The sequence below is a fragment of the Platalea leucorodia genome, assembly GCF_965183815.1.
Source record: "Platalea leucorodia genome assembly, chromosome: 2".
NCBI classification, from domain to species: Eukaryota; Metazoa; Chordata; class Aves; order Pelecaniformes; family Threskiornithidae; genus Platalea; species Platalea leucorodia.
The window spans coordinates 12,652,919-12,678,488 of record NC_138824.1 but is presented as its reverse complement, the minus strand read 5'-3'; the positions used below and the strand labels follow the sequence as shown (position 1 = coordinate 12,678,488).

Sequence of the window (25,570 nt, the reverse complement as noted above, 5' to 3'; positions counted from 1 at the left end):
TGCTTCTTTCAGCTCCAAGGCTCCTTGAAGAGAAAGTTGGTGGTAAATCTGTCGCCTGTCAACAACAAGAGGCCCAATGGTGTTTCAGAGAGCTCTTTCCTTGACATTAAGAGGATAAGAGTGGGTGATAATATCTCAGTGGGACAAGGTGGACAACATGTCAACAATTGCCAAAGCCAGTCAATGTCAGGAACTATGTCTGTCGGGCAAGGATCACAAAGAAAGGCCAGCAACCTAGCAAACAATACACATGCTAGTGGGAATGGCATGTTTAATATGACTTTGAAAGAGGTAAAGAAAGAACCAGGAGAAACGATGTCCTGCAGCAAACACTTAGATGGCCAGACGTCCCATGAGAACATGTTCCCTAACAGATATGGGGAAGACTCGTGGGAACAAATGATGGATCTGGAGCTTCAGGAACTGTTTAATGAACTGACTAACATATCAGTGCCACCAATGAGTGATCTCGAGCTAGAGAATATGATAAATGCCACAATAAAACAAGATGAGCCATTCAACATTGACCTTGGGCAGCAGAGCCAGAGGGGCCCTGTGAGATCTCTTCAGATGGATAAAATGGTGATAAAGAGTGAATATGCACCAGGCATGAATCAGGCTCCTGTGGGCTCCCCACAGATGAGGCCTTCTTCTACAGGTCCAGCCTTCACTATGGCCACCGCTGCCATGTCCACCTCTTCACCCATCCCTTCGGTGCCTCAGAGTCAAACACAGGTATCACAGGTTTCTTCTGCATCCAGTCGGCCATTGCCTAACTGGCAGGAGGTGTCTCATGCACAGCAGCTCAAACAGATTGCAGCCAACCGGCAGCAGCATGCCTTGATTCAGCAGCAACAGCAGCAGCAGAACCAGACGGCCAACTGGTCCACCTTGTCTCCATCAGGACCTTCCCCTGGACCCTTCGTGCAAGAGAAAATTCCCAGTCCTTCTTTTCGCCAGCAGCAGTTCAGCCCACAGAGCTCAGCAATGCTTGGGGTACCAGTGAATGGAAACCAGTCAAAAGGGATGAACAACTACGTTTATAAACCAACCACTCCCCAGAGCAATCCCATGGACATAATCATGCAACAGAAGCCTCAGGACATCAACAGAAACTTTATCAACAGCGCTCAGCCACCACTAGAGCAGCATCATGGCAACACAAAGCCTTTGTTTCACTTTAACTCAGAGCAAACCAACCAGCAGATGCCTTCAGTTTTGGGTTCCCAAAACAAGCCTGCCCTTCTGCACTACACGCAGCAGGCACAGGGTTCAGCCCCTGTGCAACAGCCACAGCAACAGCAGCAACAACAACCACAGCCGCAGCCTGCTCAGCCTCTCCCAAACCAGTCTCTTCAAAGGCCACCTAATGTACCCCTAGCAATGCAGCAAAAAATGATGCTTCAGAAAATGCAGCAAAGCCAGCAAATCTCAGGTTTGCAGTATCCAGTCTCTCAGCAGCACAGACAGGTAAGGCAAATTCCTCCTTATTTGTTACAGCATCATTCTGGTCTGAGTAGTAAAAAGGCTTTTCCAGCCTGGCCTCATTCTTCCAGGAGATGTGTAGTGGTGGCAGATAACGACCATCTCAGCACATACTTCAGCAGAGCTGGTGATGGCAGGTTTAGCACCTATTCAGGTATATCATGGATGCACATTTATAAGAATTCAAGAAAGACATGTTTGTAACACTTTTTTCTTAACGCAATGGAGTGAATATGTCACTGATATATATTATGTGGATACTTGTCAGAAAGGTGAGATAGTGGGACAGATGCAAGGTTATTTTGGACCCCTATCTAAGTTTTCTAGCTTACAAGAATTTAAGCTCTTTTGAATGGCAAAGTCTTAATGAATTCCTATGTTATCTTAGATAATATATTTTACAACGTTAATTTTTATGCCATCATTTTCCTCAGGGAGGCAGGGTTAGGAAATTCTGGTTTTAGATATCTTTTGACTGACATGACAAAAATACTGTTTGCACATTTGTTATCTGTTTGGCAAAGGAAAACTAAGACTTATCTGTGAGCTTTATAAACACCCATCACACTTCTGGGAATATTCTGTGGATAAAATACATGCTTAGATATGAAGGTGAAGGTTGCCAGAGATACGTCTACAATTATATACCACATGGCCAGCTCCCACAGTGCTATCCTGAGACGGCGCTCTGACACGATTGATTACTATAGCTCAGCTATGCTATGTCAAGTCACCATGCACCAGGATCCCGAGTTTCAGACCTGCCAGTCGAAGTTTGAATATGTAACCTCACTGTACCCCAGAAACTGGAAACCAGATGCAAAACAAGTAAAACGTGTATTTGATCTTGGGACATTTAAGCCACTCTGGGGAGTTTGGGTGAGGCAAATGTGGTTCAACACATTTGAGGGTATGGAATGGCAATATAGGTGTGGAGATCACTTGTGGATTTCTTATATATGAAAAACAGCTATAAGAAACTACTGAAAAGCGAAAGCCTAAGTCTTCCATAAAGTCCCAGAGAAGCAGCATTGTGAATGAATCACTCAGAACTGGAGTTTCTTGGCCAAACTGTTTGGGTGAACACTCCGATGTTTTTTAAAAAAAAAAAGTAAAGTAAATATAGTTGTATGCATGGAAACCTTTCTCCTTTTAACTCTTTTAGACTCCCTGACCAACCAACCATGACTTTCTCCAACAGAGAATCCCTTAGCAAGAGGTATAAGGTGAAACATTTAGGCAGCTTTGGGTGAGGAGACGTTGCTTTGGTGGGAGATGCTGGAGAACGAGCGTTGGCAGGAAGCAAGCGCAGCTACAGCTTTGCTGTTTTACGGGAGGTCTCTGCTGGCTGTTCCTCTCCTTCTTGGGCCACTGTGTGCTCTCTTCTTAGGCGCATTTCCCCATTCTCTTAATAGACTGGCAGGGAGATGAATTTTAACAGTTCCTTCATTCAGTCATGATGAAGCTTCCAGCAATCTGTCAGCACAGGGGAGACAGGCAGGACTCCTGCAAACACTACTATTTTTCTGAAAAAAATATGCAAGGTCACATTCTGGAAAGGAATAAAAACACTGAGAGCAACTCTGCTTGAGGCAATGTTAGCTCCTTGCTCTGTGTCCTCTTGGGCTGCTGCTCAGGGAGACAAGCCAACAAGATGGCACTTGGCAACATGGCCATAGCAGTACTTGAAAGATTTATCATGAGTGTTGTGGGATCTCTCACCTGTGCAGCCACAAGATCTTTTGGCTTAGGAAACTTTCCCTAAATGAACTTTGCCAAGTGCCAAACTTTAGATATTACACCAAGGAAGGAGTTTTGCCTATCAACACAGACTTCTGCAAGTAGCTTTCCAAAGTTTCTTATCATCTGACCACTTTCCACAGTTTTGTCTGCAGGACGTGGCTACCTGACCCACAGCACAGCCAAGAAGCTTAGAAGCTTTGTAGTCACAGATTATGGGGCTTTTGCAGCAAGAATGATGCTGTTTCTGTGCTCTAGAGAGATAACAGGATTTTTTTAGAGATCCTAACCAGTTCCAAAGTTCTGCTGAAATTCAGAAAATCAGGTAGGTCTCTCTCAGTAGAGTATTCTGTGGCTGCTGGAAGGATACTTAGAAATACAGGTGGTCAATAAATAGCAGGATTTTGGATTGGTTTGAACATAACTGTTTACCAGGCAATATTCAGGAGTTCTGTGAACTCCTTTAGGGCCTGCCTGCGCAGCTGCAAGAGCCCACCAACCCCTTGGTCAGGCCTGCTTGCCCCCAGAGGTCCAGTCTGAATATTAAATCAGAGTGGGAGGAGACACCCCTAACTTTATGTTCCAATAAAGACAACAAAGGTCAAAGCAACCTCATGGGTCAACTCCCGCTGATGTTAGCAATGGGAACATCACCTCATTTAGGCTGCACAGTCTTCTTTCCTGGAGGATCATCTCTCACCTCTGAGGATTCCTACACATCATTAACAGTAATGCAGGATTAATTACCAGCATTTACTAATTAACTTAATGATTAATATTTATTTTACTCATGCCCTATTTCTTCATGAGGAATCAAGGTTTGATTCTGCTTGGTACCATTATATTATATATAATATCAATATATTATATATATATTCTCCTCAGATCATTATAATTGTGGACTATAAGGACCATCTCAGTACTGGCTGGAGTGCTTTGTCGCTAGAAATGTGAGTGCACATTCATAAAGGGTTGCTGTGACATTGCCATCAGATAACACTGACTGGAACACTATAAATTAGCATTACATTTTTAGCTGAACCAGCTCACCCTCTGGATTTTTACTCCCCAAGTTTTAAGATCCCAAAAAAGCATTTGAATTAGACTTTATCAGCCCAAGCTTGCTAACTGGAAATGTAAGGCTTATAATTTCTCTGCTTGTCACATTCACTTTGTGTCAAATCGGAGTGAACTTGTAGTGGGATTTGCTAATTAGATGTCTTTTGCCTCTAGGGAAAAGTCATAAAAATGATGGAAATCATCTTGGTTTCCTGGAAGGTTGATCTGAATGAAGGTTTTGTTTGCTTCTCTGTTTTATTCTCCATTCTTGTGGGAAAGATTCACCTTTCCATTGTCTATCAGGATGCAACATATGCACAGTCATGAAAAAACTCTTAGAAATTCAACACTCTCTTTGTTTAGGAAATAATTAGAAGCTCCAAATTCTGCACAGGTTTAATCAGGTTTGCAATACTTATACAGAACCTGGGCTGATGTGGGGAAAATCTATAAGTGGATTTGGGTAGAAGTTTGAAGTCTAACTTTCCTCTTGTGAAGAAATGTAGTCCAGTCAGTGAAAGATGCTTCTGAAGTAAGATTTAAGAGTTTTGAACAAAAAAACCTGATGTTTTTAACTAGTCTAAGAAATTCCACACATCTTTTCAAAGTTTTTGATCAGCCATAAGACTTGTTCAATAAGATCCATTAGTCTTCTGTGAAGAGGTCAAAAAGCAATTAAAAAAAAGAAAAAGCCTGTATCTACTAAATAAAATATTATTCATCCCCTTCTGGTTTTGACCTAAAGCCAAATTAAACTCAAAGGTTTCAAGCTGACTTTTTCTCCAAATTTTTTTATTCAACTTCTTTTGCTCAAGGGAGGGGAGAAAGGAAGGCTGAGCTCATGAGAACGGGAACCCTAACGGAGCAAGGCCACTCTATCTGCTACATGTGGGCATGTGCCCTATTTAGTCTTGGCTTTGGGGGCAAGGATAACAGACGGGACCATGAGAGCTTCAGCCCCCACTTTACACGAACAACCAGTGGTCTTTATTTTTAATGCTCTGGAAGCGTCAGTGTTGTCTGTATAGTTACAACCCACAACAGTGTTTCCTTGTGCAGAGCTCAGGGCCTTGTTAGTCCTTGTTCCTTTATAATCGCTTTGAGGATGGGATCATCTCCTTTTTTTCTTTTCTCTTCTTTTTTTTTTTTTCAAGAACCCAGGAATGTGGTGTGATCAGTTGTAGTTTGGGGCTTTTTTTGCCCTTACTTGCCCTAATTGGGGCATGCCTTAGATCATTTTCTTCACCAGGTCTTAACAGGCTCCTTTTAAATCCAACCAGCGTCCCTTCTTACTGAATACTGAGCAATCCCTTCTCCAGTACCTGCTCCAAGCATGAGTGTCTCATACATGCCCCTTGCCTCATGCTCTCCCACAGCAAGGCTTTGTATTTTGCAGCATGTGGCCAATGGCCTCTCAGGTGCTCCATGACCCGGGGACACAGCATGGCTGCATCTGGCTGGAGAGCGGCCACGGTGCAGCACTGCGCCAAGGGATGTGCCACCAGTGAGCAGCTTGTGCTCAGAGGAGCTCCGGGTCCTGAGGTGACACCCCCCCCCCCCCCCCCCCCCCCCGCCTTGCAGGTCCCCTCCATTACACTTCAAATGCCCAGAAAATCAGTGCTTACCTGATATATACGTCGCTCTTAAATGTCTCCAAGGGATAGAGATGGTATTTCAACTAACCTGGCAGCTCTGCAGAGATGCTGAGACAGATTCTCCTCTCATTTGCTCCGGTGTAAATCCAGGGTAATTTCATTTATTTTCAAGAGAATATAATTATATATATAATTGGACTTACAGCAGCATAGTAAGCAGCAGGATACGACCTTCTACTTTTTTTTTCAAAGCATGGGCACCATACGGATTTAATAAGAAGTGTATGTTAAACTGTCAGATTGTTAGAGTGCTATGCGAGGAAGAAGCACCAGGAGCAAAAGATCTAATGGCTTTTTTGAAAGTGCAGATAGAAAAACTCTTGTTATCGTTCACTGCTGAGCGATAACTTACACCTCTAATTTAGCCTCCGAAATTTCTCAGAGAAAATGTGGCTTCTTTGGCTGATTCATATCAAAACAATATTTTCCTAGACCTTTGTGTTTACCACTAAAGAAGAAAAGAAGAGTACATTTTGGTGAGGCAACCTCTCTGTTTTCAAGTGTGAAGGAATTATTTTGCAAATATTTGTGAAATGAAGAGAGAAAACCTAGAGTGGCTTGTGGTAATTGGTACAAACCAGGACTTAAATTTGACTTAGATCATAAATAACAACGATTCCAGGCTTTTGGAATCTGCAATAATAGAAACTGTTCCATAGTGTAAGAAAATAACAATGTGACCTTTCTTTCAATGCTCGCTATAAAAATAATATTTGGATGACAGCTTTTCTTGATAGCTCCATTTTGGTCGCATTCCTTCATGCAAGAGCTTCTGAATTAAATATTCTGGATAAAAACTTGAGTATGTCCCAATAACCCATATGACCCAAATGCAGGGCCATAGCTGATTTATGAACATGAAACCAGGGAGAAAATGTCATAAGTTCCTGTATTGTCATGGTGGACAGTTGTCTTAGTAGTGCCTTATATTGTTCAGTTTGCTGAATGAAATATATAGACAATCACACTGTGGATGGTCAGTCCCTGAAGACATTGTAATTCAAAGGTTCAGAGACACTGCCAGTTCCATAAGGTTTCTTGAACTCTTTGCATAAAGTATTTACACTGGTAGAACAGTAGAATATTAGCCACTTAGGTCAAATGCTTCTGGGTTTGGGGATTTGGGATGTAGCTGAGATAGTCCCTGTTGTCTCATTTGGACTACTTTTTGAAGGTACTTCCATGAAGATACCAATAAAAACCATCATTGCACTTGCCAGGCTGAGTTCTTAGCTAATGTCAGCACACTTGAAGTCTTATTTATTTTTTATTAGTGTTGTGAAAGTGCCTGGGAGGTCCACTGATAGGGTAAAATGTCATTCTGTGAAGAACTGTGTAAACTCAGATTAAAAATGGCCCCTGTCTCAAAGGGACAGTGTTGATCTGGTTTCTGTAAGAATCAAAGAAAAGATGAGTTTTACAGAAGAAATTTGAAGGGTATCAGCTTCTACCCACCTGCATGTCTAGAGATGTTGATTTGAGGACTGCAGTGATCCAGGAGGCACTTCATGAGCCAGTCACTTGTCTTGGCCGTGGGGAAAAAAAATGCTGTTGGAGACAGGAGGCACAGTAAGAGTGCTCGCTGCTTCAGTCCTCTGATTTCACTCCACTGCCACCTGGAAGACAAGGGCTAGGGTAGGGAAGCAGAGGGACAGCCAAGGTACCTGGTGCATACATAAGAGAAGATGATGGTGGCTGCAAGGAGGAAAGGGCAGGTGAGAAGATCCACAGTGCTGGTGGCTGAGATTACAGTTTACAGGCCTGGGGTGGTGGGGTAAAGTAGGGAACCATCACCAAAGACAGGACATGAGTTTGTGCTTATTAGATTAACTGGAAAGGAGGTGTAACAGGACAAGACTGGCATAAGGAACTATGAAGATGCAATGCTGCCCAGGAGGCAAGGGGCCGGGGATGCTTCAGGTCTGGTTCTCTGCTACTAAGCAAGTTAGTGTGTCTTGACCTCTGATCTCATGAATAAAGCTGGGATATCTGTGAGGGCTTCTTACCTGGCTGAAGTGAGGGTTTCTGCTATTGCTGTGTGTGCTTCTGAGGCCAGAGTCAAGCCCTGAGTCAACTTCCTGCAGGGATTTTGGAAAGGCAGCCTGGAAAAACAATATAATTCCACAGCCATTTAGAGCTGGCATGGTGAAAAACCCTTTCCTGTAAGTTTTTGCTTGTTTGTAGGCAATTTATGAATACCTCAAGAAGTCAAGGAACAAAAAAATTTTAACAATCTCCAGCTCCCATTTCTCTCCCTAGAGTCTTCCTATTATTTTAATTCCCTGAAGTCCTCAAGAGCAAATCCCAGTAATTTGTCTCTCTAGGGGTTCAAAATGAAGGAATATTTTAATGGCAAATATTACTTTTACTGCTGGTGTTTTTATGGTGGAGACCTACCCCAGGCCCCAGATGACTGTCATTAAGACAGCAACAGACCTAGTAATGTTCCTTTAATGTGAGTTTTCACGGGTGAATTTACCATTTGTATGTGATGCTGATCCAGAAAATCAGCCAGATGCTCCAACAGAACTATTCCAGAACCATCTGCCTGCTTCATTTGCTGCATGCCTGTTTCTGGTAATGTACACACACAGTGTAAGAGACAGCTTTTGCCCTGAAGAATTTATAATCTAAATAAGCAAGCCAGCCAAACCTTGAGAGGAAGGAAATGTTACTGTATATTTTATATATTATTATATATTTTGGGAAAGAGAGAAGGAAGATCTCATTCAAAGCCATTACAATCAATCCACTAGAGTTGTTGCATAAGGACAAATTTCCCATCACAGAGGAATCCTCTGACAGAGTCTGGAGTTGAACCAGACCCAGTGTCAGGCTGGGAGACACTATCCTTGTGTCCCGGGATAGTGCCTGAACTTATCAGCCCACATCTGCTCGCCTTGACCTGACTGCCGATTGCCCCTTGGTCTGAGAGCCTTCTCTATAGAGCCAGCATCCACCGCTCTCAGCCTTCACAGCCTGCGCAGTCCCCCAGAGGAGACCTCTGGAGTAGTTACAATTGTTTGATGCCTCTTTTTCCCTTTGTACCTATAGAGTGATGGTAAACAGTGCATCAATGTGCACCCATCAGCTTGCCAGCTCTCCAAGGGGCCTTTGAGACACCTGTGCCCTGCCTATGCCTGAGATTCTGCTTGCCACCTTGTGCGTGGGGAAGGAGTGAGGTCTTGAGGGCAGCTTCGCACTGTGTTGAACAGGTTGAGTCCATGTCATCTCTTCAAAAATGGTCCTCACTTCTCTGTCGCCTCTGACGAGGCCCTGTTTTGTCAAGCCCCAGCTGGAATTTGGAGGGGGACTGGGTGCCTGAAGCAGCTGGTCTGTCTGAAAAGCCAAGCGCCTTTCATGGAGTCTTTTAATAGTAATACTTAGTCTTGACATAGCTATGGAAACATGAAAGTTGAATGATTCTCCAGTTTCATAGGAAGAGGTGAGGATTTATGTGAGGCCCGCATCATATCGTGAATCAGTAGAAAACACAGAAATCAGGTAAAAGGAGGAATATTTATCCCTCTCCGTCATGCCAGTTATTTGTATTTAATGTCAACCCCCTAAGCTTCCTATGTAACCAGTGAGGAAGGCACAGCTCAGAGTACCTAAGCCAGACACATACGTGGGGCATAATCTCACTGCAGAAGACGCTCAGCCTCCATGAGCCCAGCTGTGCGGCTCTGCCTGCAAGATACATGCAGACTGAAACTATGGTCCATTGAATTGCGTGCCAGTATGTCAAAGGAAGGGGAGGACAAGGGTCTTTGGACACTCTTAGGTGAGGTTTCACAGGATGGCAGAGTTGATCTTAAGGCTAGGAGGTTCAGAAAGGGGCAAGGAGTCCTCCCCCACCCCAGCCCTGTGTCCAGTCCTTCCTCTGACACCAGCTTTGGCACTTGTCTGACCTCTCACAAAACTGGCAGAAAACTATCCTTTTTCTCTCTGTGTTGGTTTTCTGCTCTTTTAGTGACTTTCTCCAGTTTGTGGGGTCAGGCAAAGCCAACACTGGCACAAGGGAAGTGGCAGGAGCACGTAGCTGGAGGCAAGAAGTGGAGATGGGATTGCTCTTGCCAGCAGCAGCAAGTTGTTAAACTCGACTCAGGTGCCTGGTGCTGGGGAACCTCAGCTACGGGGGTGGTCGGAGAGGGAGTGGAAGGTGGACAGCTGACTGCAAGAGGGAGTCTGGGTGTGGAAGGTCAGGAACTGAAGGTAGGAGAGAGTCAGGGAGCAGAAACTTTAGTGCAAGGGAAAGAAACAGCCAGGTGAGACCAGATTCAGACTAGGACAAATGTGATGGAGCGGACAGAGACTGGTGGAGGAGGTGGTGAAGGAGTAAAGTGCAGGAAGGACGAGGGTCCAAGGGTAGGGAGAAGCCTGGAAGACAGTAATAGAGAGTGAAAATTGGGTTTGGGTGAGGGGCAGTGAGGGAGAAGGATTGGGAGCTCAGGAGGAGGAAGATGAGAGTGAGTCTGGGTGCAGGCAGAGGAGGGCAGGGGATCCCAGGGTGGGAAATAGTGTGGGAGAAAATGGGGCAGAACAGGAGCTACTGACGGACAGGGGACAAGCACCTGCAGTCCTTGCAAAGAGGAGAGTGGAAGATTGATAACACTTAAAAACTAACTGTTTCTGTATCATGTGCCAGGAATAAGTGAAAGGGCATAAGAGGTTTATTGTCCAGTGGTTCCCAAAGCATGTGCAGGAATTCTTCAGGGCAGGGCAGGAAATGCAGCTTTCCAGACCTGCCTCACTCTGAGCACCTAAAATTGCCAGCTGAAAGGACACACTATATATTTCGGTCCATGCTATTCATCCATCAGTCAAGGAAACAGAATAAGCAGCATACTTGTCCCACTGGAAAAAAATTAATGCATCCCATTCTCTGGTTTTCTTCCTTCAAGGGACCTTACAGCTCTTCTACCATCCCCGGCTGCAAGTGTAGCCTTTGAATAACCAACATGTAGTTTATTCCTGCCTGGCCAAAGATGCAGATGAGGAAGAAAGATGGAGACTGAATGACCTCTTAGACCTTCATAAGAAGCTGTATAGTCCACCTTGTTTGAAAAGTTCCCCCTGATTGACTGATACCAAAACCCTTGCAATGACCAAGGTGTGAAAATGAAGATGGTATTTCTGTGGAGCCAATTTGTTCTGTAACCTGTAAGAGGGAGAGACTGAGGGCTTTCCGTAATTCTGTGAAGATGGGTTAGATGTACTCTCACAGTCTTTTCTTTTTCCAGTCCTTTCTATAATTTGCAGTGGTTGCAAGCCGGGCCACAGCCTGGCTCCAAGTGCGTGATGAATGACTAAAGGATTTAGTGCTTTGGTTCTGGTTAGAAGAGCATCCAACTTTATCCATTGGAGAACTAGATTTCTCCGAATGACTGTAAGCTGCAACCCCAGCTAAAGCAGGCTTTGCTGGGGTGACTCCAGTCTTGTCTGGTTTCAGCTAGAATGGAAAAAAAAGAAATGAATGGCTTTTTTTTTCCTACTGGAACTGGTAAAAGACATGGGAAGACATAGGGATTAGCAGAAGTATTGGGAGCTTCACAGCCTAAGTGCAAAACAGAGTGGGAGGAGGGAGGGTGGGAGTGAGTTCTGGCTATCCATCCTTAATCCAAGGCTGCCTGCTCCTTCCCAGGCTATGCTTCACTGTCATACACTTGCAAATTCACTCCAGGAATGAAAACAGACTAACTTTAAGCCTGTTCCCAAAGCTGCAAATTTGTCCCTGCTGGGTGTTAATTTAACTGCTTCCAGGGCACCAGGATGTCTACTAGTGTTCGCTTTTCTTTCTTTCTTCTTTTTTTTTCGCACATCTGGTATTGTGAAAACTTCCAAGGCACCACACAGAAGAGTGATGAACTGACCACTTTTAACCCTTTCTGTAGCATGCCAAGTATGAACCTGCCTGTCTCTCTCTCCAGTGTTTTCACCCTATAGCAGAGTCCATGGGCCTTGTTACGCATGGGATCCACAAGCTTTAAACTGGGTCCTATGAACATTTCACAGGCTGAACATTGAGCCTTTCTTCAGCTCCATCATCCTCTATTTTTCCTGTGAACAAACCTGGCCGAAGAGTAATAACTGGACTTCAAAAATTTCCAGCAGGAAGAAACAGGTTTGGGGCAGGGAGTATTTTTTTCCAAAATATTTCTTTTTTCCTCTTGCTTTTATCTGGTGTTGCCACATCCCAGCAGGGAGGACGTTCAGTGCAGGAGTTTTGCTCACATTAGGGCAAGCGATGGCCTTTTCCTGTTGGTTTTTGATTGTTGCGTTTGCTCTGTAATAGCTGCATTAACTGTTTATCTGCTGCATGGACTGAACCAGAGCAAATACAAAACAAATTAGGTGTCTCATTTCCAGCCATAGCTGTTCTACTTCACCTGACTTTCTCCCCTTTGTTTGCTTTCTGTTGAACCGGTTGTTTGTATGACCAGCCCACTTGTTTCGCTAACATATTCTTACCAATAGCATACAGACTGGCTTATTTGTCTTTGGCTAGGATTTCCTAAAAAAAGCCAAAGGTACTTGAAGCCCAAATTCCTCTTCCGTTCTGGCCTGTTGGGCAATGCCAGCCTTATGGCACAAGGAGGGTGCAAAGTCTTCCTTTGCTGTCTTCCTCTCAGCCCTATCATTACTTTTAATCCCGCAGCCCTCCTTTCGTACTTCCATCCCAACAACTGTCCCTTCTCAGCCCCGGTTCCTCTTCAGCACTGACTCTGGGGAGCTGAAACACCATGGAGAAACATCTCACAGCTATGTGGGCTGCTTAACACAGCGAGAAAGCAGCAGTATCCATCACACTGATGCAGGAGACCCAAATGTGCCACAGTCCTTGATTTTGGCATCTTCTCTTCTTCATGTCGTGTTTTCACTGCTGAGTTTTATTTTTAAAAGAAGTAAATAACTCTCCATCCACAAATTACAGGCCTCTTTGGTAAACATGAAATCTACTTCATGGGCTAAGTGCAGCTGTGTTGTCAAAATCTTGTTTCGTATTCAAAGTGCTGTCAAGGGTGGCCTTTTTCAGAAGCAGCACTTCACTGTGGGCCAAGCTCCGAGGCCCCGGGAAGCACTGGAGCAGTTCTTCAGAAGGGTTTTCCATAGCCGTATATATGCTGCATTAAAAAAAAAAAAATATCTTCAGATTTTTAATCCTGCCTGAAGTAGTTTCTGGAGCGTCAGACTCCACCTGAAAATACTAATGAAATTTGGTTTGTGGAGATACAATCATTCATCTCCCTATTAAGCCTGAGCTTTTTAAAGCTGCAGACTAGGACTTATGTGTCCATAGCCAAATTATTTATGCAGATCTAGAGAATGTCAGTCCAAAAACCATATAGTTTTAACATATCCACCCCTGGTTTTCTTCTGACAAGTTTTCCAACCAGTGCACCTAGTAACCACCTTTGAAATTGGCCATAAGTAAATTTAGGCTGGAAATTAGCAGCACATTCCCAGCAACTGAAGAAATTGTTTGGCTTTCCCCGGGGAGAGTGCTGGTGGCCAAAACCCTAACTGCTTGTAAGACAAAATTTAGAATAAATGTTATATGATATGTTATAGCAAGGCACTCAGTTTTAAAATTAGATCCCTTTCTACTCCTGTTTTCATACCAAAGACACAAGATAATCCTCTGGCTGTTGCCTCATGTGGCCCTTTCTTTGAAGGAACCAAGTGAGGAGCTGTGTCAGCCACTACTAAGCAAAGTGGAGTAGATGACATGGCTAGGGACACCGGACAGAATTACAGACATTTAATTGTAGCATTCATTTAAATATACGGTCTACTGTTGTTATGCGCTCTGAAGATATTTTCCTCCCAAAGAATCCAAAGCAAATCAAAAGCTAGTCAGTTGGTACACTAATTGTATATAGATTTGCATATGAATCATTAATTAAAGTCAAGCTGTGGAAAAAATTAAAAAGGCTAAAAGGCCTTTGGACATTTGTGTGAAGATCACCGCTCTTGATACCAGGGAATATAGAAATGTTTGGATTGTTTGCTCAAACGGGCACAATGTTAATGAATCATTTTAATCACCTTCATTATAGTCTTTCAAACAGAGAAGACTACTATGTAAAACCAAGCCTGACAAAAACAGCATACAAAACCCAGAGGCAATTGTGAGGCTGCTAATTAGATAACTTTGTCCTGATATTTGCATTTGAGCCTATGGATCTGGACAACATAGTATGTTACTCTCAGGGCAAGAAGCAAGCGAATGGCTGCTGCCCCGTGTCCTCTCGAACAACATTTTCAAGGTGCCTCTTGGTCTCTTGCGTCCCCCAGGGTAAATATTGGAGATATAGGCTTTATTGTGTTTTTCCCAAATTTTTGTTACATCTCTGGTCTTTTTGTGGCAACAAAACAATGCAGGAGCTGGAATTATGCTATAAATGTTAGTGAAAAAAAAAAAAAAAAGATGTAGAATGCCCAGATTTTGTGTTATTTTAGCCAGGCAAATGCTACAAGCAAAAACTAGACCAAATTAAGTTCATGCACAAATATCAGTAGGAACGCTGAGATAGTAGTGATAGCAGAAGTAATGAAATTATGTAATATATGCTAATTGTTTTCTACACACGAATTCATCCATAAAGCTTCTGTGAAGCAAACTATTGAATTATTAACTGTTCTGTAAATGTTGAAAATTGAGACGGTGAGATCAACACTTTTTCCTAACACAGCTGGTGATGTTAAAGCATTAGAAATACATGTGGTGCATCGAAATAGGTGTCTTGGTACAAAGTGACTGAGTCAAGGAGAGATAAAGTAGATCAGTACTTGTGAAAACAGGCCAACTATTTAGATACATATGTACAGCTTTAATTTCAGTCTTCAAAATAGGGTTGGATTCAGAATTAGCATAAACTTTGCAGTTTTTATAAATTTTTCAAACTAAAATTTTTTGACCAAGCATTCCCCTGTCAAAAATTCAGAGAGGCAAAGAGTCTTACAAATGTCAATGAGTATTTTCAGGAAACTTCCTTTTAAAGATTTAGAGGTTTCAGCAACCAAAGTGGTCAGAATTTCATTTCATTAATATTTAAATATATATAGCTTAAACCAGTTCAAAAATTCAGAGGTTTACATTCCATGCTGAGGGAGGCTGTATGTGTCGATACTCGTGTGTGATCGAAAGGAGCTCATGTACGCTAGAGTAGCATCTTTACACTTCACAAAATAGCAAATAGATGCAAAGGTAAGAAAGATCTACACTTTCAAATGTAGATCACAGGAAAAATTGACTTCACACCAAGGCTTCTGAATTTGCATCTCAACTCCTTTGTGTATGTCCATTTACACAAAAGGCAAATATATTTTCATATATGACAATGCAGAGGGCAACTCTGTCCTTATTGAAATGGTAATCAAGATATTGTTCATAATTGCTATGTTACATAAACAACAGTAAAAAAAAAGGTACATTTAAATATCTTAAGTTTCGAAACAATGCTCCCAGACTGGGAAAAGCAGGGTTTTGTTCCCTGTTCAGACTGAAGCCTCCCTTCTTGTCCATCAGTTCTGAGTGTTACTGAGGTCCTGTGAGAAACACAGGGCAAGTCCTGTAGTGAACGAGAAGGAAATGAAGCCTGCATTCACCTGAAATACCCTCACCAGGTTTGCTCAAAATGGCACAGCGAAGGGTAGCAGTCACTGTGGTGGAAGTGGGGAGCACACACACACGCACACATATACGTGTGGGATAATGCCACTGTACCACTAGGTGTTTGCAGCCCAAACACCGCCTGTGGTCTTGCACCTCCATCTCAGGCAGTGTATGGAATGGAAGAAGCATCTTCCTTATAATTAATCTGAGACTTTTCAGACAATGAGAAGGTATGAGAGGAGGTATAGATAGAGATCATGAGTGACACGGGGAAGACAAAGAGGGAAGAGTTAATCACTGTTTCTCCTAGTAGAAGAGTTGTAGGCACCTAATAAAATCACCAGGCAGCAAAATAAGCAAGAGGAAGGTGTCTTATAGCTAACACCAGGGAACACTTTTTGTGGGCATCTTTGCTGCATAACACTGTGAGTACCAGAATTAAATATGGATTCAGAATAGGGATTGAGCAAATTCAGAAGAATATTTGCCAAGGGCAGTCAAACACTATGATGTAGATGCAAAGTTGCACTCCAAAAATCCCTAAATGGCAGAAGCCAGAAGATATATTGGAGGCAGTCCCAACACGTAGCGGTTCTGTTCCTCTAGTCCATCTGTGAACATCTCCTCTTGGCCACTCTGAAGGTGACCACTGTAACACATGGTTCTGTTTGGAGCAACAGAAATAACACTGCTTGTTCATAGCAGAAAAGGTTATTAATACAAAGAATGCCAGAAATGGTGCCTGGTTTGGGGGGAGTTCAGCTTAGCCATGTCTTCCCCAATGAGGTTTAGGATCACCTAACCTACCAGCCCCTCACTGCAGCAGTATTTTTACCAGCTGACTGGTCTCCAGTTGACCTGGCCCATTTTAGCCCAGCGGCCCTAGGGCTTGTGAAAGTGGATCTACTGTTTGCTTTTCAGCTGTGAGAGCAGGCACAGCAATGGGACTGTGGGCCATGCCTTTTGGAAAGGTTTTTTTTTTTAAGATGGCAGCTCTGGGAGAGCTTAGCACTCCCCGGCAGTTTCTACTGCCATATCTGCTCCTCCTGTTGCTGCCTTCAAGGCAAGTTTAATGACTGTTTTCACAAGGTGGTAGAAATGTCCTGAAGAACACAGGCAAAGGAAGGGAAATGGTGATTTTCAGCCATTTATAACTGATCCAAACTGGAACGGCATTTCACGGAGAAGCCAAAAGCAATAGCGTCAAGGTACTACTCTTGCTCACTTCCCAAAGTTTTTGCAAAAAATGAAGGAAATTAGATTTCTAAACTAATTACTGCAGGATCCCTTTCAAGCAGAGTATGTAAAGCCCCCATAATACTAATGCCTGCTTTTCACATTATGTTCAAAAGACTTCTGCTGATTGATTACTAGGGTGATTTGTGTAAATAGTGACAATGATACTTGTTTACTCCTCCCTGCTATTGCAAGTTCCTAAGCAAAGATTTTGGGTCTGATTCTTATTCAGGCTGAGATCTCCTTTATATCATTATGACTGTAGAAAGGAGCCTTTAATCGAAGAAAAATTTAATTACCTATTCAGGCCTCTTTGGTGTAACAGGGACTTAGTGTTAATAAGAATCAAGCGTTAGGTGTTCCAAATGCTCTTTAAAAAAAGAGATAACAATGTGCAAAGTAAACTCCGAGTTATTAATTCAAGAGCAGTACGAGCAGCAGCAGCAGCAAAGAAACCCGATATATCCATCAATCAACACCATGGAACCCTGTTTGTTTGCACTAGTTAGAGAGTGATGAATAGGTCCTCTGTGTAAAACATTCAGCTACAGTGTGAGAGGGTAATAAATTATGTTTGTTAATTTTATATGCCATACATATAAAAATCACTAAAAATTGTTAATACACTGTAATGGTGACAGAAAGGTCTGGTGCTGTAGGAGCCTTAATGCAGTGCTTTTTCATCTCCGCAAGTGAAGGTCTTTTTTGGCATTTCCAGCATTTCAGGGAATATGATATAAAAGGCCGGGAGGAAGAATTTTAATCACTAATCATTCAGGTTCACAGCTGTCTTACTGGACTATACTTACCTAAAAATGATGCTTCTCGCTTACACTCATAATCCCCATTACCTCAGCAGTCAATGGAAAGAGGCAGGGACCTCTGGGGAATGACTGACTGTCCCCGAGGAGGTGCCCCGGGGAGGTGGTGGGACGTGTGGTGGCAGTGGAGGCAGGCGGGCGACGATGGCACGGCTCACCCGGCTCCGGAGAGCTGAAGGCGGATGAGGTGGATCCCCCGGCAGGGTGGTGTACGGGCAGGCATGAGCTCGGCTGCAGGGCCAGGTTGTGAGTCGTCCTGGCCTTTAAGCAGCCAACAACGAGCATCCAGAGTTTGGTCTCCAACCATTCTGTTCTGGCACAGGTAAAGAAATTTAGACCCGGGCAGCTGGCACATGCCACCTCAGCCTGGTATTTTTTATGCCCAGGTTGAACTGTTGCAATTTGGTTCATCTTTATCCGTGTGAGCTCTTTCCACTTTTGGCTGTGAGCTTTGACCAGGACAACATTTGGCAGGCACACACCCTGCCTTCTCTCCTATGACTGCGCTGTTGTATGACTCCGTTCACATTTTCACACCCACTTCTGTTGCAGCCAAGGCTAAGCAAATGTGCGTGCAGCCTCAGTCGTGCTCACATTAACTGAAGTTGCTTTTCACAAATCTTTCCTCTCTAGATAAGCTGGTTGCTGTTGTCTGGTGTATGCTGCAGAAGGGTACAAAGTCTGCAGTGACACTAAACAGCACAGACAAAAGTATGTTTGAGTATTTTTTAAAACATCGTCTCAGAGGAGAAGGCAAGCTTGAGAAACTGCTTCACTTTCCGGAAGCTTGCTTTACGGCAGTATTTATTTCTCAAGTCAGGGCAGCAAGGAAATGAGTCTAATGCATGAGAATGTTGCCATGTTATTAAACGGTGGTGTAAAAGCTGCGCTTACTTTCATGGGAATGAGGTTCTTTGCCAAAAATGAGATGCCTCAGCTCCCCCCGGGGACTGCATCCTAGTTTGGAAGGAACGGAGGAAGCTGCTGTGCAGTCAGAGCAGACAGCAGGAAAGATGTGCATTTGTGGCAGCCTGTTTGTGAGGACGGAGGAGCAGCTCGGCGCTTGCCGGACGACACAGCGAGCGTTGCACGGGGCAAGGCCGACAGATCTGCCTGGTGTCCCTGCCCTTGCACCCCAGCAAATACGCCCCGAACCGCTGGTTGCTCCTTCCAGCGCTTGGGTGTTGCTCTCGTTTACACCTGGGTGCAAATCCAGAGTAATTGCACTGAAACCCACTTACACTTTGCAGGGTGCTATGAGAGGGCAGAGCTGGACCTGCACGCACGAGACAGCGCAGCGCAGCACAGCAAACTGGCCCGTCCCTACAGGGGAAAATCTGGAAGGCTTCGCTGATGGCAGCACTGAGCTTCATCCCCCAAGCTGTATAGTAAAAAAGAATATAAAAATAAGACTAGCTTTGTTTGACTTGTTAAACACAAATCATTTCAAACCCCCTGTCAGCAAAAAGTAATTTTTTTCCTAGCTATTTTTCTTTTATCAGAAACAGGGAGCACTCATTAACACTGGTGTTTTGAACTGTAGTTTAATAGAAGGCAGTCTAATACAGTTCATTAAAATATGCATGTTTGATGTTTGAGGTAATGTTTGCACAAATCCTTGGGGAGAGGATACTGTAGAGCTAAAATGATGTTTTTCACAGCCAAATGGCATAATCTCATTACCAAAGTTTTGTGATCAAGATGAAAGGTACACTTAGTAATTGCAAAGGATAAACATTTTTTTTCTCCATAACTGCCCTTATTACTCATGGGTAACAGATCCAGTGCAGACTGTTACATTTCCTTATTTTGTCTTTCTGTCTTCTTTCCTTTACCACCCACTTTGTTTATGATTCACCAGCAGTTTCTATGGACTGAATGTAAGGAATGAGGGAAATTTCTGGTTGCCTATTTCATGGCAAAAGAACATCCTGAAGAGTTGCATTTGCTAACATTTAGCCTGGAGATGCAGATATTGCTCAGGGGGGACAAAATCTTAAAATCTGAATTTCTTTTCCTTGATTTTACTCCAGCTTCTAGCTTTCTGACAGGCTGCTAAGCACACTGCTCTTCAACCTCTTCCAGCTGGTGAACCCACATTATTTCAAGGAAATCCACAGACCCAGTACAGCAAACAGAAACCTTGCTTTCCTTAGTTACCTTTTGACCCTCAGAAGTAATCTGTGGACTCCCAGGCATCTGATCTTACGCTGATTTAAGAGATCTGACGGAGAAAGGGTACATCTGCCAGAAAAGTATAGCTCTGCTAAACATTCCTCTGACCACAGTGTCTTTGGAGAGGGGAAAAAAAGAAATCCTTACCTCACTTGCAGGGTATGGGAAAAATCCATTTTTGCCCTTAGTTCAGTACTGCTGTAACAGCAGTTGGGGTGGCCTTTGGGCTGTGTTGTTACAAATAACTCTGAAATGAAACCACAACACAGTCGAAGCACTGGACCGTAGTGTGATCTGGTGAACATTCATTTTACGTGTTCTGGTGGACATTTCATTGTGTACCTACGGGCAGCTTTGGTTCACAAAGCAAGATAGATTGCACGGTGAATTTTTTTTCTGCTATTTTACGGCTAGCATGTCGTATCTGTAAATGAGGCCTCTAAATCAGGAAACGACACTGTTCCCATGTCCTAAATGATTATATGACCCTTTAGGATTGAGTGATGTGTTAATCTTTTCTAATTATACTATACTGTATCTATTGCGTTCAAACATGGTCACGAACAGGGCTGTTTCTGGTCCCGTAGATGTAGGTGGCAGAAGGCCAGCTGGAGCTGCACCAGGTCCCGTTTGCAGCCCAGTGACTGTGTTTGGGAGGAAACTGAAGAGCTTAGGTTCATGGAAGACAGAAGAAATAAAGATGCTGGGGCAGGAGCAGGATGAGGTCTAAAATGATGTTTTGAAGGTTCTGTCTCTTTTGCAATATGATTCCTCATTCATCATGCAAATTTATAATTTTCATGCAATTAAAAAATAATTTTTGTTATGAAGGTGAGTTTGATTAGCTTGTACAGTTGACAGCTAGTAAAGCTGTGTGAAATGCTCACACACAGAAAACCTCTCCTCCTAGTGGGAAATTCCACTTTTTACTGGAGAAAAGGCATATTTCCCTCATCATAAGAGAGAGAGAGGATAAGAATTTGTCTTTGTTCTCATTACTGGCGGTAACTCAAGAACTTTATATAGGTGATGCAAACTTGTTAGTGTCATGACATAAAGCCATGACTCAGGAATGCACCCAGCTGGATCCTCACCGATGCTGCCACCATGGCCCTGTACAAGGACATGAAATTAGTTGTAGAAATCACAGTTGCTCCTCATCTTAAAGTTCTTGATGCTCCCAGAGTGATATAAATGTGCTATAAGGTAAATAAAGCCCAGCCCCATGAAATTCAGATACACAGTGATCTGACCCCAGTTCCACAGGGGCCAGTGCAGCAATGCCGGCTGCAGGAATGAGTATTTACCACCATCCCTTCTCCTTCAGCACTGGCTGAAGCACTGAGGTGGATATATCTATGCTGACAGACAAGCGTTATTATCAGCTTAGTTTGTGTCATTCAGCAGCAGTAAAGCTGCCAGCAGAAGGACTCCTGTCAGCATACAGTGTGTCTCCACTGGGGGCTATGCCAGCATGTCTGCAGTGAGGGAAACATCCCGGTGTGGACAAGCCTGGGTCTCTTTCCACTACCCTGAAGGAGCTTTGGAGTATTACCTGGTTGTATCACCCCCTGTGTAAAGTCTCTTTTACACAACAGAGGGATTTGAAGGTATCTTAGCATATGTCCAGGTCAGCCAGAGTGTGGCGGATGGGCAAGCAGTCTGAAGTCCTCAGCGTGCATGGCTGCAGCCAGATCTCCAGAAGTGCTTAGCATCTTCTGAGGCCATGCAATGGAGCAGCCAGATGCCTGCCTAGGACCCAGTCCAGCTCAGGGCTACAGGACTCCTCACTGGAGCGATACAGGCAGCTGGGTCACGGCACATCCAGCATCTTGCCGGCATCACACAGATGCCCAAATTCAGCCCTCACGAGTCTCATGAACTTCTCTGTCATGCCTCCCTGGGGGTGGGCCTCCATTTCAAGGAGTGTGGTGGCCTCTGCCACGCCTCAGGAGAGCTCATGCCTGGCAAAATTTCTTGGACATATTTGTGATCCCTTGACAGCTGTAGGCACTGTGGGCCACAGGGTCTGGGGCAGAAACGAAGCCACAGGGAAGCTCTGCTGCTGGAGACGTACCACGCTGTGTGCTCGCCTGCTCCAGCAGCCTGGTCAGAGGCCACACCATGACCTAGGTTAGTACTATGAGCCATCTCTGTGGCCTGGGTTGGCACTATGAGCCATCTTCGTGGCCTAGGTTGGTGCTATGATCTGTCTCCATGGCCGAGGTTGGTGCTGTCAGCCATCTCTGTGGCCTGCGTTGGTGCTATGAGCCATCTCCCTCCATGTGACTCAGGCGCATGACCAATACACCAGATGAATCCTATGTGACTCAGCTCTATAGAGCTGTCTAATGATGGAAGGAGCAAGGCATGAGAGCTATTGCATGTTGAAAGGTTGCAAAAATGAGAACTCAGCCAGCACATTTTTTTGATGAAGATGCTCAGGCAAGCTGGAGGTCAGGTTTTCTAGAGCTCTCAGCTTGACAGCTGTCTCTCAGATGCATGTAACGATTTTAGCAGTCAGCATCCACCTGCCATATACACCTCTTCCAAAGACATTGGTGCCAAAAGTCAAAAATGGGGGATTTTGAAAAGCTGATCCAGAGCTGCTGGTGGCTGTCATCCCAGGTTTGATGCTGCGTAGCTACAGTTTGAAAGGGTGGATGAATGACTGGTTCATGTAACTGAGAACTGCTAGAGAGGTGTTAGCTACAGACTACTTGTTGCTGCCTAAGCACTCAGTTTAGACCTCACTGAAGTCCCTTCAGAGAGAGGTTTGGACTATTGGCTGATTCCTTCAGCTGGAAAAGTTCAGTGAGCCCAGCTGACGGGAATCTTGAACTTGAAACATAATTCGATTCCAACCCTTGGCAGCAGGTCTCTATCAAAACCCAATACAATCACCCCTGGAAGCAGGAATGACTGTATCCTTTCTAGTTAGATCTGTCAGAAGCATGGGAAGAAGAAAGTAGGGAAAATAAAGGAGCAAGATCATAAAATGAGTATCTGTCTTGTCTAAATTTCCATTTGCCTTCCAAGTTCTAAGGTTTTTGGAGAAAAAAAAAAATATCTAAAATAAGCTTTTGACTATATGTAGCACTATTGCAATACTCATTTTGAGGCCAAAGCGTCACTGGTTATGGACAGAAAGGAAGGGAATGAAAAAGATACCTTCTTACTCAACTGATCGGTCCCTGGTGTGTGTTATGAGTCATATCTGCTTATTTCACTAACAGAAACAAGTTTTTACTCTTTTTTTCCCTTCCTATTAGCGACACATAGCACTTACAGCTAAGGGAGGACTGACTAGATCATACTCTGGCTCTCAGATCACCAACAGAAGAGTTAACTACGTTTTTATTGCTGTGATGATGCACAGGCTAGAAGAACACAGCCTGACTTTCAGGCCTTAGGTAGCATTCACAGTCCTGGCAGCTAGAAGATACAAATGAGGGATTTTGCAATGGAAAGAAAATGTGAGCCCAGCCCTCTGAGTATCCACATTCATAGCAGACAGATACTACGCAGAAGCATGGCTGTATAAAACCCCACAGACAGATCAGCAGATTGATTGAAAAAAAAATTGTGGGACAAGTCTTACCCTTAGTAAACCCTAAGCCAGTCCATGCCCTTTTTGAGGACAGAGGTGTGGTCCTGGGTGGGCAGAAACAAAGCTGAAAGGGAAGGCAGTGGGGCACAGCAGGAGGCCATACAGAGACCAGGAGGTTTTACTGTCCCAAGACCAGGTGTACATTCACACACCAGGCATCACTAGCTGGGTTGTGGTGTGGGTGGATGCCCTCTTCTCCCTCCCCAAGAAAATCTCCATAACTGGACTTGGGCCATGCAAATGATTTTGTGAATGATAAAGTAACCAGTTGGTTGATTTGTCAGCTGAGGAGGTTCAAGCCAAGAACGTCCTGTTCAGTCCCCTATGTGTGCATTGACTCTGCTTTAACAGCCTAAGGGCCAAATACTCCAGTCTGTTTCCAGTGTTGGAAAACAAGATTTAACCAAACTGGCTGGCTAAACTGGGATTATGGCAATGTATTTCACACTGTTGAATCTGTCTCTTGTTTGTTGCTAACCAAAACAGATTCCATTTAACCAGGGAAATAGGCTGGGCTAGTAGGTGCCAGTTTTACATCAACCTTATGCCTATAGTAATTTTCCTGCGTCTATCATCTCAGCTTTCCGTAAGTTTGGTATATCTGGATGGATACTGGTGCCAGCAGTCTTTTCTTCCTCCGGTTTCCAGGCAGCTGTTCACGTGCATACTATGTACACTTATTTACACTCACTAGGAAGCGCTCCCAACAGAGGTTACTCTCAAGCATGCTGCCAGCACATAGCAGAGGTGGAACCACCAGGCTGCAATAAAAAGTTTTGCCCTTGAGGCAAAAAGAGGGATGGAGACAAAAAGCATTTATCATTTCCTGTCGCTATTATTGTCTCGTGGTTCCTCCTCAGCTAATGCCAGACCTCTGGCAGCAGAGCAAAGAGGGATGGGAGGACTCATGCTGTGCGCCCATTGAATTAACAGTTTGAGGGAAGAGGCTTCCAGTAGCTCCTTGAAGAAACAGTTAGAAGTGAACCTCAGGCAAATCTCCTACACTTTAGGTAGGTCCCTTTGAAGGGCAGGATTTGCCTTGTGAATTATTTAATTTAGTTTAACTAACTGAAAGGTTTTAATTCATTCACTTAAATGAACTGAAATCTGCAGTATCCTACGGACTCACTGGAGTCAATGGGAACCCTTCTAGTGACTTCATTGGCTTTGGTTCCATAAAATAATTTTTTTAATTGTATTTATTTAATTTATTTAGTTGTATTAAAGATTTCTGGCATGGAAAAAAAAACATCTCTTGCTTTCTGAATTTAAATCTAATGCTAACTACACCTTTTAAAAGTCATGTTTCAATGAAGGACTTTTACTTAATTCTATCATCAAATCAAATGAAACATCCGTGAAGTCTGAGCTCTCCTAATGTTTATCAAATGTAGAAGCAATTTTACTATGTATGAAAAATAAAGAAAAAATTCCATTCTATCAGAATTAGAATTTAAAATTTCCCTCTGTACTTTTTCTGCATTTCAGTGTTGAGTATTTAATTTAGACTAGAGACCCGCCCCCAAAACTACTAAAACAAAACCCTCAACAAAAAAAATTTTGAAATATCAATGTCTCCACAAAACACTGATGATTTGAAAACAATATGCTTGACCCTTTCAAAATGTGTATCCTCACTCCTACGCCAGTAGCACTTCTATTTTTGTAGCAGCCCAAAATCTGGCAAGACGCTCATCTCTCCCATTGACATCACTGAATCATGGATCAGTGCACATAGGCTGGAAGCTCGTCATATAATACCTTCACACTAATATTTATACACTTGCCTAATTTTACTCCTAAGAATAATCCAACTACCATCAGAATTTTTTGGTTCACAATATGACTACAGGTAATTATTGCAGGTTATTTCACACTTCTATTGTAAAAGCAGATAAAGGCAAGCCAGATCACAGACATGTTGTCCTCAGTTCACTCACAGATAAAGTAAATGGCAGTCAGTGTAATAAAAATCGTACATGTTCTTTGACTCATTTATAAACTGTGATATTTCGTTGTGATATTTTGTATGTATATAATAACCAGAACTACTCGTGCATATATTGCTTTAGTGGAAAGTGCTGCAAAAGCATTTTTATTACCTATCCCAAAAGAGTCCCTATTACTTTTTACCTATATAAAGCTACAGGACAAGTCAGTTGCAACAGTT

The 25,570-nt window shown here is 43.5% G+C and overlaps 1 protein-coding gene across 1 annotated transcript in view; it reads left to right on the top strand.

Moving 5' to 3' along the window:
• The window catches only part of MAML2 (mastermind like transcriptional coactivator 2), a gene marked incomplete at its 3' end in the record, with an annotated part of 213,885 nt that overhangs the window by 145,275 nt on the left and 43,040 nt on the right, over positions 1-25,570 (top strand). The window contains exon 2 of the mRNA XM_082305040.1: positions 13-1,470. Coding sequence (XP_082161166.1) covers positions 13-1,470 — 1,458 coding nt within the window. The remainder of the gene's footprint in view (positions 1-12; positions 1,471-25,570) is intronic.